General features: G+C 42.9%; 1 protein-coding gene across 4 annotated transcripts in view; it reads left to right on the top strand.

Moving 5' to 3' along the window:
* vps13d (vacuolar protein sorting 13 homolog D) overlaps positions 1 to 16,114 on the top strand; it is a 231,646-nt gene that overhangs the window by 15,955 nt on the left and 199,577 nt on the right. For 3 of the 4 annotated variants that reach the window (XM_061973417.2, XM_061973395.2, XM_061973402.2), the window contains 8 exons: positions 1,505 to 1,621; positions 1,850 to 1,954; positions 3,748 to 3,918; positions 6,505 to 6,605; positions 6,746 to 6,914; positions 9,726 to 9,827; positions 9,908 to 10,100; positions 15,390 to 15,572. In XM_061973417.2, coding sequence (XP_061829401.2) covers positions 1,505 to 1,621; positions 1,850 to 1,954; positions 3,748 to 3,918; positions 6,505 to 6,605; positions 6,746 to 6,914; positions 9,726 to 9,827; positions 9,908 to 10,100; positions 15,390 to 15,572 — 1,141 coding nt within the window. The remainder of the gene's footprint in view (positions 1 to 1,504; positions 1,622 to 1,849; positions 1,955 to 3,747; positions 3,919 to 6,504; positions 6,606 to 6,745; positions 6,915 to 9,725; positions 9,828 to 9,907; positions 10,101 to 15,389; positions 15,573 to 16,114) is intronic. The other variant, XM_061973410.2, reaches the window with a different exon arrangement.

Below are 16,114 nucleotides of genomic sequence, written 5' to 3'. Positions count from 1 at the left end.
TTCTTAAAATTAACAAAAATAAAATAAATATCCAAAAAAATACATGAAATATTTTCTTTGAAACAAAAATAAATAAGAACTTTGAAAAAATGTGTCCTCTGCATTTGACCCATCCCTTGATCACCCCCTGGGAGGTGAGGGGAGCAGTGGGCAGCAGTGGCGCTGCGCCCGGGAATCATTTTTGGTGATTTAACCCCCAATTCCAAGCCTTGATGCTGAGTGCCAAGCAGGGAAGAATGCTGGTATGAGCTTTTAAACATAACCCGTTAACTGCTGCCAATCAAATGGTGAATAAGATACTCTTTAGGGTTCATATGTTTGTAAATCTGACTGTGATGAAGTCAGTGCCTCACCAGCCATCAACCTCACCGCACGTTACTGCTCTGTTGCTATTTGTTGTTGTGTCATAGATTTAACAAAAATCTTGCTTGATGTTTCATATGACTTTTTCAGCCTCGTGATTTCTTTTTTTTCTTAGCTCTGAATCATGAGGAAATGTCTCTTCAAATTCACGGTGCTCTTTCAGATAGTGACGTTTCAGATTTTCACTTTTCACCAGAGCAACAGTACTGTTGCATAGTAGACACATTGGTCTGGTACTTGCAGTAGGTAGGATGAAACATATTGCTCTGTCCATTCTTCCTTGAAACGTCGGTTTTCCCTGTCCACCTTTCTTTTACCAGCCTGAGCCAACTTGGAGCATGCCATTGTGATTTGATTCACATTCAGTGACTGACAAGTGAACAGTTAGCGAAGTAGCGATACGAGACAACTGTGTGCCTGCAGCGAAAGGTTCCATGCACTGTGCACATGACCCAGGTGGTAACAGCCTATCAGCGCGTCGTTGTGATAGAGATGACAACCCATACCCCGGAATTAGCCAATCAGAGTGGCGTTCTCTCTCAGAGAGAGAGAGAGAGAGAGAGAGACACGAAAAGTGTAAACGAAACGTGGAGATATTTGATTAAAAACAACGAAGAACGTTGACTTGCGCTAGCGATAACTCACAGATGAATACAATTATTATATTTTTTTATAATAATTATAATTATAATAATAAAATTTTTTGTTTTTTTTTGTTTTTGTTTTTTATACTATAATTCGTGCTGGGTCCGGACGGACACGTCACTGGGTCCGGACATGGACCGCGGTCCGCCTGTTGAGGATCACTGGATTAGTGGATTACTAAAATAATGGATAGCTGCAGCCCTACATTTCAGATGGTGAAGTCCTTGCCAAGACTCAGTTCTCATGTAGAATATGATATATTCTACTTGAGGACTGATTGTGACATGGTGATCATGTCACAATATTGTGTTCCTATTGTATCGTGAAGTCCTTGCCAAGACTCAGTCCTCATGTCGAATATATCACCATGTCACAATATTGTGTTCCTATTGTATCGTGAAGTCCTTGCCAAGACCTGGTCTTAACATTTACCCTCTGTGTTATTTGAGTGGACAATGCCTCAACAACACCCTGATTTTCTGATGCATTTGTTCAGCTCAACATCCAAGATGTGCACCTGAGATTTGAGGATGACACCTGCAATCCAGACAAGCCCTTCTCCTTTGGAGTCTGCATCAACAACATCTCTGCTCAGAATCCTTCCAAAGACAAGGCAAGTAGTTTGACTTCAAATGTAACCCTTACAGTATGAATCTAGAAAAGTTAGGATCCACTGAACATTTTCAAATAAAAAATTAGAATGTCTTCATGTGATTGTGTGGAAAGGAGAAGAACATCACCAGCGGTGTGCAACTTTCATTAGACTTTGACAGACTTCCCTCATTTCACACAAGGCATGTTGTCCACATTTGGAACTAATACATCTTTTTCCTTTCATTAGGCCGGAAATCCCTTTCGACAGAAGCAGCTGGAGATCGATGATTTCAGGGTCTACTGGGATACCCAATGTCAAATGCTGGCTAAACTCCCTGTGAATCAGATCCAGGTCAGGGTTCATCTGTCCTCCTTTTGATTGGAGTTCGCAATCCTGACATGAGAGGTTTTGGTGGCTTGTCTTTGCTTGGCACCGTGCCAGGGATTAAGGTTTATTCACTCAACAGCTCTGTTCTCAGATCAACGCTTATTCTTAGCCTTAACAAGATCAAAAACGGCTAACGGCAGACTAGAAACTTCACCTCAGGGCAATGTTTGCCCTCACAATAATGAATAAAGCTTCGAGCAAAATTGAACGGGACCCCCACTCCCGTTGCACCTTTTGCTCAGGCAATAAAACACACTGATCTGTCCTTCTTTGGATGACATACATGTTGAGTCAAAAGGACCACAGAGACACAATAGTACTTGGCCAAGTTTTACTAAAGCTTTAGGTGACCAGCCCTTAAAACGCAACCATAGCATCACCAAGAGACAGGTCTAAAAGTAAGACTAAAGAAGTTAACTCTTATAGTGTATATATACTAGAGATGCGCGGATAGGCAATTATTTCATCCGCAACCGCATCAGAAAGTCGTCAACCATCCGCCATCCACCCGATCTAACATTTGATCAGAACCGCACCCGCCCGTTGTTATATATCTAATATAGACGATGCAAGGCATTAGTGAGGTTATAAAGCTTTTGCCTGTTAAAGAAAGGAGACTGATCCAATGCAGCACAGACATTCGTGTGCCACGCTGTCACGACCCAGACGCACACCAGTGCGCAATCATATGGGAGCCGCGCTGAGCGCACCTCCAAGCGCGTCTCGCTGCCGGCGACGGCCGGGTATGGGCCCGACGCTCCAGCGCCATCCATTTTCAGGGCTAGTTGATTCGACAGGTAGGTTGTTACACACTCCTTAGCGGGTTCCGACTTCCATGGCCACCGTCCTGCTGTCTATATCAACCAGGGTGAGCCCCACCCCTTTCGTGAGCGCACTGCGCGCGGAGTGACCCCTGTTACGCGCCCCCGGCAACGGGGGTGGCGGGCAGGTAAGCTGCGCCGGCGGAGCGCGCGGAGTGACCCCTGTTACGAGCCCCCGGCCACGGGGGTGGCGGGCAGGTAAGCTGCTTACCTGCTGCGCGTGACGCCGGCCGCGGCGAAGGCGGACGAGGCGGGGTGTCGGTGCGGTGGGCGCGGTGGTGACCCTGGACGTGCGTCGGGCCCTTCTCGCGGATCGCCTCAGCTACGGCTCCCGGTGGGGCCCTCTCGGGGGAAGGGGCCTCGGTCCCGGACCCCGGCGAGGCGTCCCTTCTCCGCTCCGTAAAAGTGTCCATCTCTTTTTTTTTTTTTTTCTTCTGTTGTGGCATATGCTGCAGGTGCCTGCTCGTTTTTCGTATGTGGGTAACAACATTTAACTATGTATATATATTTACCAATTGGTTTAACTGCCACCCGCCTGAATCTATTTAAAATCTAATTTTTTTTTATTTCAACCGCCCGACCCGACCCGACCCGCGGATAAAATCTAATTTTTTTTAATTTCATCCGCCCGATCCGCGGATAATCCGCGGACTCCGCGGTTGTGCCTGCAAACCGCGCATCTCTAATTCATACACATAACACACACTGGCCCCCAGACACATTTCAGCAAACAATGTGGCCCCTGTGTCAAAATAACTGCCCAGGTCTGGGATATACCTGCTGTTGTACATTGTGCCCATCATGACATTGCATTTTTTAGTTTGATGACATTTTTAAAGATTTTGCAAAAAAAAAAACATGCATTTTAGAATGCCTAAAAAAAGACTACTTATTTCCATTTCCTAACAGTATTTTTGTTGTTTTGGGAACAAACAGGAGGCGATGACTCAGTGCATGAAGACGTGGACTCATCAGTATATCTTTGAGCCAGTGTGTGCCTCCGTGTTGCTCAGAAGAAATGCTTCCAAGGAGCCTCTGAGGTTCCGACACACCCCACGGATTGAAGGTCATGTTCAGCTGGAGACCATGTCCATACGCTTATCTCAGGTCTGTAGGAGTAAACTGCTGCTGTACAGTCCTGGTCAAAAGTGTACATACACTTGTAAAGTACATCATGTCTTGACTTTACAATCATTTCTACAACTCTTATTTTTTTGTGATGTAGTGATTGGAGCACATACTTGTTGCTCACAAAAAACATTCATGAAGTTTGCTTCTTTTATGAATTTATTATGGCTCTACTGAAAATGTGAGGGTCAAAAGTATACATACAGCAATGTTAATATTTGCTTACATGTCCCTTGGCAAGTTGACCTGCAATAAGGCGCTTTTGGTAGCCATCCACAAGTGTCTGCTTGACCACTTGACCACTAAATTGCTGCAGTTCAGCTAAATGTGTTGCTTTTCTGACATGGACTTGTTTCTTCAGCATTGTCCACACGTTTAAGTCAGGACTTTGGGAAGGCCATTCTAAAACCTTCATTCTAGCCTGATTTAGCCATTCTTTTACCACTTTTGAGGTGTGTTTGGGGTCATTGTCCTGTTGGCCCAAGACCCAACCTCCGGGCTGATGATTTTAGATTGTCCTGAAGAATTTGGAGCTAATCCTCCTTTTTCATTGTCCCATTTAAAGAAGCAGTTCCATTGGAAGCAAAACAGGCCCAGAGCATAATACTACCACCACCATGCTTGACGTTAGGCATGATGTTCCTGGGATTAAAGGCCTCAACTTTTCTTCTCCAAACATATTGCTGGGTATTGTGGCCAAACAGCTCCATTTTTGTTTCATCTGACCACAGAACTTTCCTCCAGAAGGTCTTATCTTTGTCCATGTGATCAGCAGAAAACTTTAGACGAGCCTTAAGGTGTGGCTTCTGGAAGCAAGGTCTTCCTTCTTGCATGGTAGCCTCTCAGTCAATGGCGATGCAAAACACGCTTGACCGTGGACACTGACACCTGTGTTCCAGCAGCTTCCAATTCATTGCAGACCTGCTTTTTGGTCGTTCTTGGTTGACTCTTGACCAATTTTCTCTCAGCAGCAGGTGATAGCTTGCGTTTTCTTCCTGATCGTGGCAGTGACAAAACTGTGCCATGCACTTTATACTTACCAACAATTGTCTGCACAGTTGCTCTTGGGACCTTAAGCTGCTTTGAAATGGCTCCAAGTGACTTTCCTGACTTGTTCAAGTCAATGATTAGTTTTGTCAGATCTGTGCTGAGTTCCTTTGACTTTCCCATTGTGGCGTTTGTAAGCGAGTCTAATGACTGCATCACATGAGCCCTATTTAAATGTGCTCAGACAAGTCAACAGGTGTCGTCAATCATAATCACTCACATGAAGTTAAGAGGCCATGAAGCTGATTTTATTTGATTGTAACTTTTCTACATCACCAAAATTGATCATATATGTTGCTGTATGCAGGGCCGGCCCGTGGCATAGGCCATATAGGCAAATGCTAAGGGCGCCGTCCATCAGGGGGCGCCACGCCAGTGCCACAAATGTTGGAGAGAAAAAAAAAAGAGAAAAAAAAGTTGGTACTATTATTTCTAAATACAAAAAATAATCCCACGTTAATTAAAATGCAAAGTAAAGCCTATTTAATAGAAATATTATTTGTTACAACATTACGTCCCCTCCTCCCCCCGCACGGTGCGCCCCCTCCCTTCCCGTATCATGACTCTTTTTGGACGTCACCACATCAAAAAAATCAACACAAGATGTCAAAACGGCCAAAACTGTCAGGTGCCCAGGGAAGAAAAAAGAGAAAAGAAGAGGAGGAGAAACGAGAAAAGACAGAGGTAGCAGGTAGGTAACGTTAGCCTACATGAAATTATTTGTCTGTTACAGAATGTGATAGTAGCTGGCTTTTTAGCATTAAGCTAATGTTACATGATTCGGCAATTGCTAATCAATAAATAGCTAGTTCTGTTTTAACGTCAGGTTAATATTGTGGAGGGGGCTAAATTGTTATGGAAAATAATAATGTAACGTTAGGTAATTACAGTACTCCCACCTTACATTCCTCAGGGACATTTGTATTAGATCTTTTAAGCAGGTGTTTTTTGTTTACATTGTTATTGCCTTCTGGTTAGCTAATGTTTGCCCTGCAGGTAATAGTCACTTTTCCACCCCTTTATATGTTAGGTATAGTTTTAAGTAAAAAAAAAAGGTCAAAGACAAAGCTATTCGGGTTCTTGTGAGTATATACACTTCACTGCCGATGTGGGGGGGCGCCACCTAAAATCTTGCCTAGGGCGCCAGATTGGTTAGGGCCGGGCCTGGCTGTATGTATACTTTTGACCCTCACATTTTCAGTAGACTCATAAAAGAAGCAAACTTCATGAATGTTTTTTGTGACCAACAAGTATGTGCTCCAATCACTACATCACAAAACAATAAGAGTTGTAGAAATGATTGTAAAGTCAAGACAGCCATGACATGATGTTCTTTACAAGTCTATGTACACTTTTCACCACCACTGTATGTTATCCATTTCCATTTTTGCACGTTTGAAAGACATCAGTTTATACTGTTCCAGTAACATCATTTACTCGGTGTGCGAGTGAGCTCATATTATAAAACCATACCAACTTCATTCATATTGCCTCATCTGGGTCATTGTGTTCTGTCAGGTCCAGTACCAACAGCTCATGGCTTTCCTCAAGGAACTATACCGCAGGGAAAGGGAGATGCTTTACCGAAAGTGGAGACCCAATTGCCCCATCTCTGGAAAGTAAGACAGAGCTTCGTATGTATGTCACATTTTCAGAACTGTATGAGAGGTGTGGTACCAACTCCCCTAGTTACTCTGTTTGCATCGCTAATGGTTGACGGCAATAAGATAATTAACTTTAATTTCATTTTCTTTCCTAGCTGCAAGCAATGGTGGATGTTTGCCATCCAGGCAAACCTAAGTGAGATCAGGGAACAGAGGCGTAGAGGAAGTTGGACTTTTGCCCTCCAGCGTGCACGGGATGTGCAGACTTACACCAGCCTGTACTTCAGGAAACTCAAAGGAGTCCCATTGAGTCCCCAGGAAGAGGTACTAAACTGTTAACAGACAGGTAATACCGTACCGTGGCTTCATCTGTACCGTTGCACCCCTGTTAGGACGCCTAGGGGTGTCTTCATTCGATAAAGATATCGTATATCGCTCGGATATGATGAGCAAAAATTGGATTATATCAGCTTGCATTGAAAATCTCTTGACAGTTCACATCTAAATGTCCTCCAACAAGCACACCATTTCTTCTATTTTAGTTGAGTCATTTATATAGTGTCACATTAGCATACCTGCCAACTACTCCAGTTTTCCCGTAATTAGTACGGTTTTCATCAACCCTATTCCGGGTTACGGTTGCAGTGATAAAAAATACGTTTTTTCATTAATTAAAATTATTTTTATTTTTTTAAAGTTTTATTCACAAAATCGCGTAACAACAATGACAATCGACACTGCTTCCCGTAACTTCCTATCGAGCCATTCCGAATGCCATGCGCGAGGCTATTTATAGCACCGCTGCCAAGCACGAGGCACCAGTTGCCATTGTTTCCAAACGAGCGAACGATCATGGAATCAGCCGGAGAAAAATCGCAAACGAGTCTTAAACCGAAAAGAAAAAGGGTGAAAACTACGCGAATTGCACCTAGAATACATTTGGATTTTAGCCACAAAAAGGTAATGACACCAATGTTATCTATTGGAATTGTTTAGTACTGTTATACTGTTAAAAGTGTTTATACTATTTATGCTTTCAAGTCCAAGTTGAAGAAATCTTGTTAAATGTTGACAGCATAACTACCAAAATACAGAAGTATGTCCTTAATATTTTTGCAGTGCTATTTCTGTTGAAAAGTGAAAATGATTACATTAGAGATGTGATGTGCCTTTAAATAATAATAAATAATAAATCAAAAAAGTGTTATAACTTGCATCAAGTTCAATAATAAATAAATAAAAGTGTTATAACTTGCATCACGTTCAATAATAAATCAAATAAAAGTGTTATAACTTGCGTCAAGTTCAATAATAAATCAAAAAAAGTGTTATAACTTGCATCAAGTTCAATAATAAATCAAAAAAAGTGTTATAACTTGCATCAAGTTCAATAATAAAAAAAAAAAAGTGTTATAACTTGCATCACGTTCAATAATAAATAAATAAAAAAGTGTTATAACTTGCATCACGTTCAATAATAAATCAAAAAAGTGTTATAACTTGCATCAAGTTCAATAATAAATTAAAAAAAGTGTTATAACTTGCATCACGTTCAATAATAAATCAAATAAAAGTGTTATAACTTGCATCAAGTTCAATAATAAATCAAAAAAAGTGTTATAACTTGCATCACGTTCAATAATAAATCAAATAAAAGTGTTATAACTTGCATCACGTTCAATAATAAATCAAAAAAGTGTTATAACTTGCATCACGTTCAATAATAAATAAATAAAAGTGTTATAACTTGCATCACGTTCAATAATAAATCAAAAAAAGTGTTATAACTTGCATCACGTTCAATAATAAATCAAAAAAAGTGTTATAACTTGCATCAAGTTCAATAATAAATCAAATAAAAGTGTTATAACTTGCATCACGTTCAATAATAAATCAAAAAAGTGTTATAACTTGCATCAAGTTCAATAATAAATCAAAAAAAGTGTTATAACTTGCATCAAGTTCAATAATAAATCAAAAAAAGTGTTATAACTTGCATCACGTTCAATAATAAATCAAAAAAAGTGTTATAACTTGCATCAAGTTCAATAATAAATCAAATAAGTGTTATAACTTGCATCAAGTTCAATAATAAATCAAATAACTTGCGTCAAGTTCAATAATAAATCAAAAAAAGTGTTATAACTTGCATCAAGTTCAATAATAAATAAAACGAAAGTGTTATAACTTGCATCAAGTTCAATAATAAATCAAAAAAAGTGTTATAACTTGCATCAAGTTCAATAATAAATCAAATAACTTGCATCAAGTTCAATAATAAATACAATAAAAGTGCCACTTTGCAATCTTTGCAAAAAAAAAAAGGAGGAGCTATGCATTTGGCAAGACAGGGCAAGTGACAGCACTTTCCCCCAGGAGAGCCACCTTGCTTCACTGTGAAACAGCACGGCTGTATGATCAGCTCCCATTTCCTCACACAGTGCAGAGAACAGTCGCACTTTCAGTGGTCGTGTTTTGATCAAATTGACCGCGCTCACAACATCTGTTAAAACCTCATTGAGTTCGGGGCTGAGCTGCCTTGACGCGAGTGCTTCCCGGTGAATGACACAGTGCGTGCCCGTCACATTTTTGTTTCTCTGCAGGCGCTGGCTCTGGCTCGACGACCTTTGAGGTGCGAGTCACAAATGTATATATTTGTGTAATTGTGGTCCACACATTAGCCTGCTACCCATCCGCGAGAAAGTTTGTTCCGCTTAGCCCCGCCCCCATTAGTTACTGTTGCTATGTCTGTCAAACTTTCGCTCGTACCGAGAAATATAAAGCCTACAGTAAAAATAAGTACCGGTAATTTCCATTTATTTATATAGCGGATTTCACAGACAGAATCACAAAGTGATTTACAGTGTGTATAGAAAATGAAAGCATAGTAAAAAAAATAATCTAAGAATATAATAATTAAAAAAATTTTTTAAAGTGTAATTTCCTCCCGTTCCTCGCGCCCCACCTGTCATGTCTCTATTCCCCACACTTTGAGAAACGCTGGTGTAGGAGAAGCAAAACCAAGGTCGTTTTCTACTGGGCATTTGATTAGTAGGTGTAAGGAATGGTACTCCCACCACTCTTTTGCACACCATGCATCTTTCTTCCATCTATGTTTTTGCTCTTGTCACTTAGAGTGAACTTGAGCGAGTAGAAGAGGAGCAAACATTGGAGGAACTGCAGAGTCTCAGGGAGATTGTCCACGAATGGTTTCAAGAGCAGGAAGAAATTGTTGAGGTGAGATTGGCCGACTCAGGCAAGAATTGACTGCTGGCTGTATATAACAATATGACAACTCTTTTCATTTCCTCACACAGAATGTTGAGGAGGCCAGCAGTGAGCCGCAGCCTTGTCCACCCACTACATCCATCCCTAAGAGTGGAAGCTCAGGCATGATCCAGTACCTGCAGTCCTGGTTTCCTGGCTGGGGTGGCTGGTATGGAGATTCTCTGGAACCAGACCGAGGCCCCGAGGTGCTTCTGCCCAGCCCGTCTTCCTGGGATATTCTGGGTGAGACGCCCGTGAAAAGCTGGACTTCTAAATGTCCTCCTATAAGCACACAAGGCTGGTCTTTTCTGCTATTTTAATCAAGTCACTTACAAAAGGCAAATGTACAAACCCCGTTTCCATATGAGTTGGGAAATTGCGTTAGATGTAAATATAAACGGAATACAATGATTTGCAAATCCTTTTCAACCCATATTTAAATGAATGCACTACAAAGACAACAAACTTTATTTTTTTTCTGCAAATAATAATTAACTTAGAATTTCATGGCTGCAACACGTGCCAAAGTATTTGGGAAAAGGCATGTTCACCACTGTGTTACATCACCTTTCCTTTTAACAACACTCAGTAAAGGTTTGGGAACTGAGGAGACACATTTTTGAAGCTTCTCAGGTGGAATTCTTTCCCATTCTTGCTTGATGTACAGCTTAAGTTGTTCAACAGTCCGGGGGTCTCCCTTCTGCTATTTTAGGCTTCATAATGCGCCACACATTTTCAATGGGAGACCAGTATAGTACCCGCACTCTTTTACTATGAAGCCACGTTGATGTAACACGTGGCTTGGCATTGTCTTGCTGAAATAAGCAGGGGCGTCCATGGTAACGTTGCTTGGATGGCAACATATGTTGCTCCAAATCCTGTATGTACCTTTCAGCATTAATGGTGCCTTCACAGATGTGTAAGTTACCCATGTCTTGGCCACTAATACACCCCCATACCATCACACATGCTGCCTTTTACACTTTGCGCCTTTAACAATCCGGATGGTTCTTTTCCTCTTTGGTCCGGACGACACGACGTCCACAGTTTCCAAAAACAATTTGAAATGTGGACTCGTCAGACCACAGAACACTTTCCCACTTTGTATCAGTCCATCTTAGATGAGCTCAGGCCCAGCGAAGCCGACGGCTATTCTGGGTGTTGTTGATAAACGGTTTTCGCCTTGCATAGGAGAGTTTTAACTTGCACTTACAGATGTAGCGACCAACAGTAGTTACTGACAGTGGGTTCCTGAAGTGTTCCTGAGCCCATGTGGTGATATCCTTTACACACCGATGTCGCTTGTTGATGCAGTACAGCCTGAGGGATGGAAGGTCACGGGCTTAGCTGCTTACGTGCAGTGATTTCTCCACATTCTCTGAACCCTTTGATGATATTACGGAGCGTAGATGGTGAAATCCCTAAATTCCTTGTTGAGAAAGGTTTTTCTTAAACTGTTCAACAATTTGCTCACACATTTGTTGACAAAGTGGTGACCCTCGCCCCATCCTTGTTTGTGAATGACTGAGCATTTCATGGAATCTACTTTTATACCCAATCATGGCACCCACCTGTTCCCAATTAGCCTGCACACCTGTGGGATGTTCCAAATAAGTGTTTGATGAGCATTCCTCAACTTTATCAGTATTTATTGCCACCTTTCCCAACTTCTTTGTCACGTGTTGCTGGCATCAAATTCTAAGTTAATGATTATTTGCAACAAAAAAAAAAAGTTTATGAGTTTGAACATCAAATATGTTGTCTTTGTAGCATATTCAACTGAATATGGCTTGAAAATGATTTGCAAATCATTGTATTCCGTTTATATTTACATCTAACACAATTTCCCAACTCATATGGAAACGGGGTTTGTACGAGGAACTGGCAGCTACACAACAGCGAAGCACACAATCGCACACAAGCTTCACATCCGTAAAAAGTGTACATGCAATGTCAACCACTAGGAAAAAATAACAATTGAATTGAACAAAAACAAGTATCATTAATTAGAGTTGCATATTACTCACATACAAAGTCTCCAAGGGAGAAGCATGTTTTATTTATTGATTTTTTTTTTTAAATTCATTTATTTCAATTAGGACAGTACATATTCATCGATGTGTCAGCAACTAAATTGCTTCCCTTGTCCTAAGGCAGGTAGAAAAAGACAGTCGACAAACAATAACACCACAGTCCACAGGTGAAATAATCATAGTTTTACAATTGAGAAGTTATCTTATCTGTTAGATCAATGTTTTTCAACCTTTTTGGAGCCAAGGCACAATTTTGTTCTTTGGAAAAATGCAGAGGCACACCACCAGCAGAAATCATTCAAATGTAAACTCGGTAGTTGATATTGACAGTAAAAAGTCATTGTTGCAATTGTTGGATACAAATTCAAACCATAACAAGCATGCATCACTATAGCTCTTGTCTCAAAGTAGGTGTACTGTCACCACCTGTCACATCACATCATGACTTCCATCCATCCATCCATCCATCTTCTTCCGCTTATCCGAGGTCGGGTCGCGGGGGCAGCAGCCTAAGCAGGGAAGCCCAGACTTCCCTCTCCCCAGCCACTTCGTCCAGCTCCTCCCGGGGGATCCCGAGGCGTTCCCAGGCCAGCCGGGAGACATAGTCTTCCCAGCGTGTCCTGGGTCTTCCCCGCGGCCTCCTACCGGTCGGACGTGCCCTAAACACCTCCCTAGGGAGGCGATCGGGTGGCATCCTGACCAGATGCCCGAACCACCTCATCTGGCTCCTCTCCATGTGGAGGAGCAGCGGCTTTACTTTGAGTTCCTCCCGGATGACAGAGCTTCTCACCCTATCTCTAAGGGAGAGACCCGCCACCCGGCGGAGGAAACTCATTTGGGCCGCTTGTACCCGTGATCTTGTCCTTTCGGTCATAACCCAAAGCTCATGACCATAGGTGAGGATGGGAACGTAGATCGACCGGTAAATTGAGAGTTTTGCCTTCCGGCTCAGCTCCTTCTTCACCACAACAGACCGATACAGCGTCCGCATTACTGAAGACGCCGCACCGATCCGCCTGTCCATCTCACGATTCACTCTTCCCTCACTCGTGAACAAGACTCCGAGGTACTTGAACTCCTCCACTTGGGGCAAGATCTCCTCCCCAACCCGGAGATGGCACTCCACCCTTTTCCGGACAAGAACCATGGACTCGGACTTGGAGTTGCTGATTCTCATCCCAGTCGCTTCACACTCGGCTGTGAACCGATCCAGTGAGAGCTGAAGATCCTGGCCAGATGAAGCCATCAGGACCACATCATCTGCAAAAAGCAGAGACCTAATCCTGCAGCCACCAAACCAGATCCCCTCAACGCCTTGACTGCGCCTAGAAATTCTGTCCATAAAAGTTATGAACAGAATGGGTGACAAAGGGCAGCCTTGGCGGAGTCCAACCCTCACTGGAAACGTGTCCGACTTACTGCCGGCAATGCGGACCAAGCTCTGGCACTGATCATACAGGGAACGGACTGCCACAATCAGACAGTCTGATACCCCGTACTCTCTGAGCACTCCCCACAGGACTTCCCGAGGGACACGGTCGAATGCCTTCTCCAAGTCCACAAAACACATGTAGACTGGTTGGGCAAACTCCCATGCACCCTCAAAGACCCTGCCGAGAGTATAGAGCTGGTCCACAGTTCCACGACCAGGACGAAAACCACACGGTTCCTCCTGAATCCGAGGTTCGACTATCCGGCGTAGCCTCCTCTCCAGTACACCTGAATAGACCTTACCGGGAAGGCTGAGGAGTGTGATCCCACGATAGTTAGAACACACCCTCCGGTTCCCCTTCTTAAAGAGAGGAACCACCATCCCGGTCTGCCAATCCAGTGGTACCGCCTCCGATGTCCACGCGATGCTGCAGAGTCTTGTCAACCAAGACAGCCCCACAGCATCCAGAGCCTTAAGGAACTCCGGGCGGATCTCATCCACCCCCGGGGCCTTGCCACCGAGGAGCTTTTTAACTACCTCGGCAACCTCAGCCCCAGAAATAGGAGAGCCCACCACAGATTCCCTAGGCACTGCTTCCTCATAGGAAGACGTGTTGGTGGGATTGAGGAGGTCTTCGAAGTATTCCCTCCACCGATCCACAACATCCGCAGTCGAGGTCAGCAGAACACCATCCTCACCATACACGGTGTTGACACTGCACTGCTTCCCCTTCCTGAGGCGGCGGATGGTGGTCCAGAATTGCTTCGAAGCCGTCCGGAAGTCTTTTTCCATGGCCTCCCCGAACTCCTCCCATGTCCGAGTTTTTGCCTCCGCGACCGCTGAAGCCGCACACCGCTTGGCCTGTCGGTACCTGTCCGCTGCCTCAGGAGTCCTATGAGCCAAAAGAACCCGATAGGACTCCTTCTTCAGCTTGACGGCATCCCTCACCGCCGGTGTCCACCAACGGGTTCTAGGATTACCGCCACGACAAGCACTAACTACCTTGCGGCCACAGCTCCAATCAGCCGCCTCTACAATAGAGGCGCGGAACATGGTCCACATCATGACTTATTTGGACTTTTTTGCTGTTTTCCTGTGTGTAGTGTCTTGCGCTCATATTTTGGTGGCTTTTCCTGTTGTGTTGCTATTTTCCTGTAGCAGTTTCATGTCTTAGTTTGAGCGCTTTTCCCCCGCACCCGCATTGTTTTAGCAATCAAGAATATTTCAGTTGTTTTTATCCTTCTTTGTGGGGACATTGTTGATTGTCATGTCATGTACGGATGTACTTTGTGGACGCCGTCTGCTCCACACGCTGTAAGTCTTTGCTGTCGTCCAGCATTCTGTTTTTGTTTATTTTGTAGCCAGTTTAGTTTTAGTTTCGTTTTCCATAAGCTTCAATGCCTGTTTTAGGGGCACTCAATTGTATTTTTGGTTTAAGCATTAGATACGACGTTTACAAAGCAATTAGCTACCTACAGATATGGAAGAGTATTACACGGTTACTCTGCTGAGCTCTAAACAGCACCCACACTCAAGTTGCAGACTATAATTACTGGTTTGCATAAAGTACTTTTAACCCATATAGGTGAAATGACATCATCTCCCACGGCACACCAGACTGTTGAAAAACGCCGGGTTAGAGCATGACTGGTTTGACTTCAACTGATTTCTGAGGACCCTTTAAATGTCAGGAAAATCCCACATTAGGAAGTATCCAGTAACAAACGTGTGTGCATCATTCAACTTACTGCCAAAAACAATTACCACTCCACTTCAACTTAAAGACAGCATAAGTCCATTCCAGACGGTTAATAATAAATAGGCTGTTCTCTGTTTGACTCATTTCACTTGATCAAGTCTTGTCTAACCTTCCACACCACAACATAATGAATGATATCGTATCAGATCAATATCGATACCGGCTCCAATGTTACTTTGGAAGTGAAAAAGTTGTATCAGGACACACCCAATTAGGAAAAACTGTAAAATATGCTTAAAAAATAGAACAGAGTGAATTGTTCCCTATTATTCATAGAACATGACTAACGACCCCGTTCATTTCTCCAGCAGAAACCGATGACTTGTTTGACCCGTTGGAGGACTCCCAGACTCTGAACACGTTTACCAGGCGAGATTACCTGTTTGCCCGACTGGAATTCTTGCTGGAGAAAGGTAGCATCACTCTGTTTCATCAAGAAGGCCGGGAGGAGATCCTGCATGAGAGTGGAGTCATCCAGCTGGAAGTTTCAGGTAAGAAGATGTTGGTATATATTTCTGTGTGCTCACCAAATGATTACAAGCAAGGAAGTCAAGGTCCGAGGTGATGCAGAAATACCTGCCGATATCTCTGAGATATACAGGTAAAAGCCAGTAAATTAGAATATTTTGAAAAACTTGATTTATTTCAGTAATTGCATTCAAAAGGTGTAACTTGTACATTATATTTATTCATTGCACACAGACTGATGCATTCAAATGTTTATTTCATTTAATTTTGATGATTTGAAGTGGCAACAAATGAAAATCCAAAATTCCGTGTGTCACAAAATTAGAATATTACTTAAGGCTAATACAAAAAAGGGATTTTTAGAAATGTTGGCCAACTGAAAAGTATGAAAATGAAAAATATGAGCATGTACAATACTCAATACTTGGTTGGAGCTCCTTTTGCCTCAATTACTGCGTTAATGCGGCGTGGCATGGAGTCGATGAGTTTCTGGCACTGCTCAGGTGTTATGAGAGCCCAGGTTGCTCTGATAGTGGCCTTCAACTCTTCTGCGTTTTTGGGTCTG

This window comes from Nerophis lumbriciformis, linkage group LG01, assembly GCF_033978685.3.
Source record: "Nerophis lumbriciformis linkage group LG01, RoL_Nlum_v2.1, whole genome shotgun sequence".
In the NCBI taxonomy this organism is placed as follows: domain Eukaryota; kingdom Metazoa; phylum Chordata; class Actinopteri; order Syngnathiformes; family Syngnathidae; genus Nerophis; species Nerophis lumbriciformis.
This window is presented reverse-complemented; position numbering and strand designations above follow the sequence as displayed.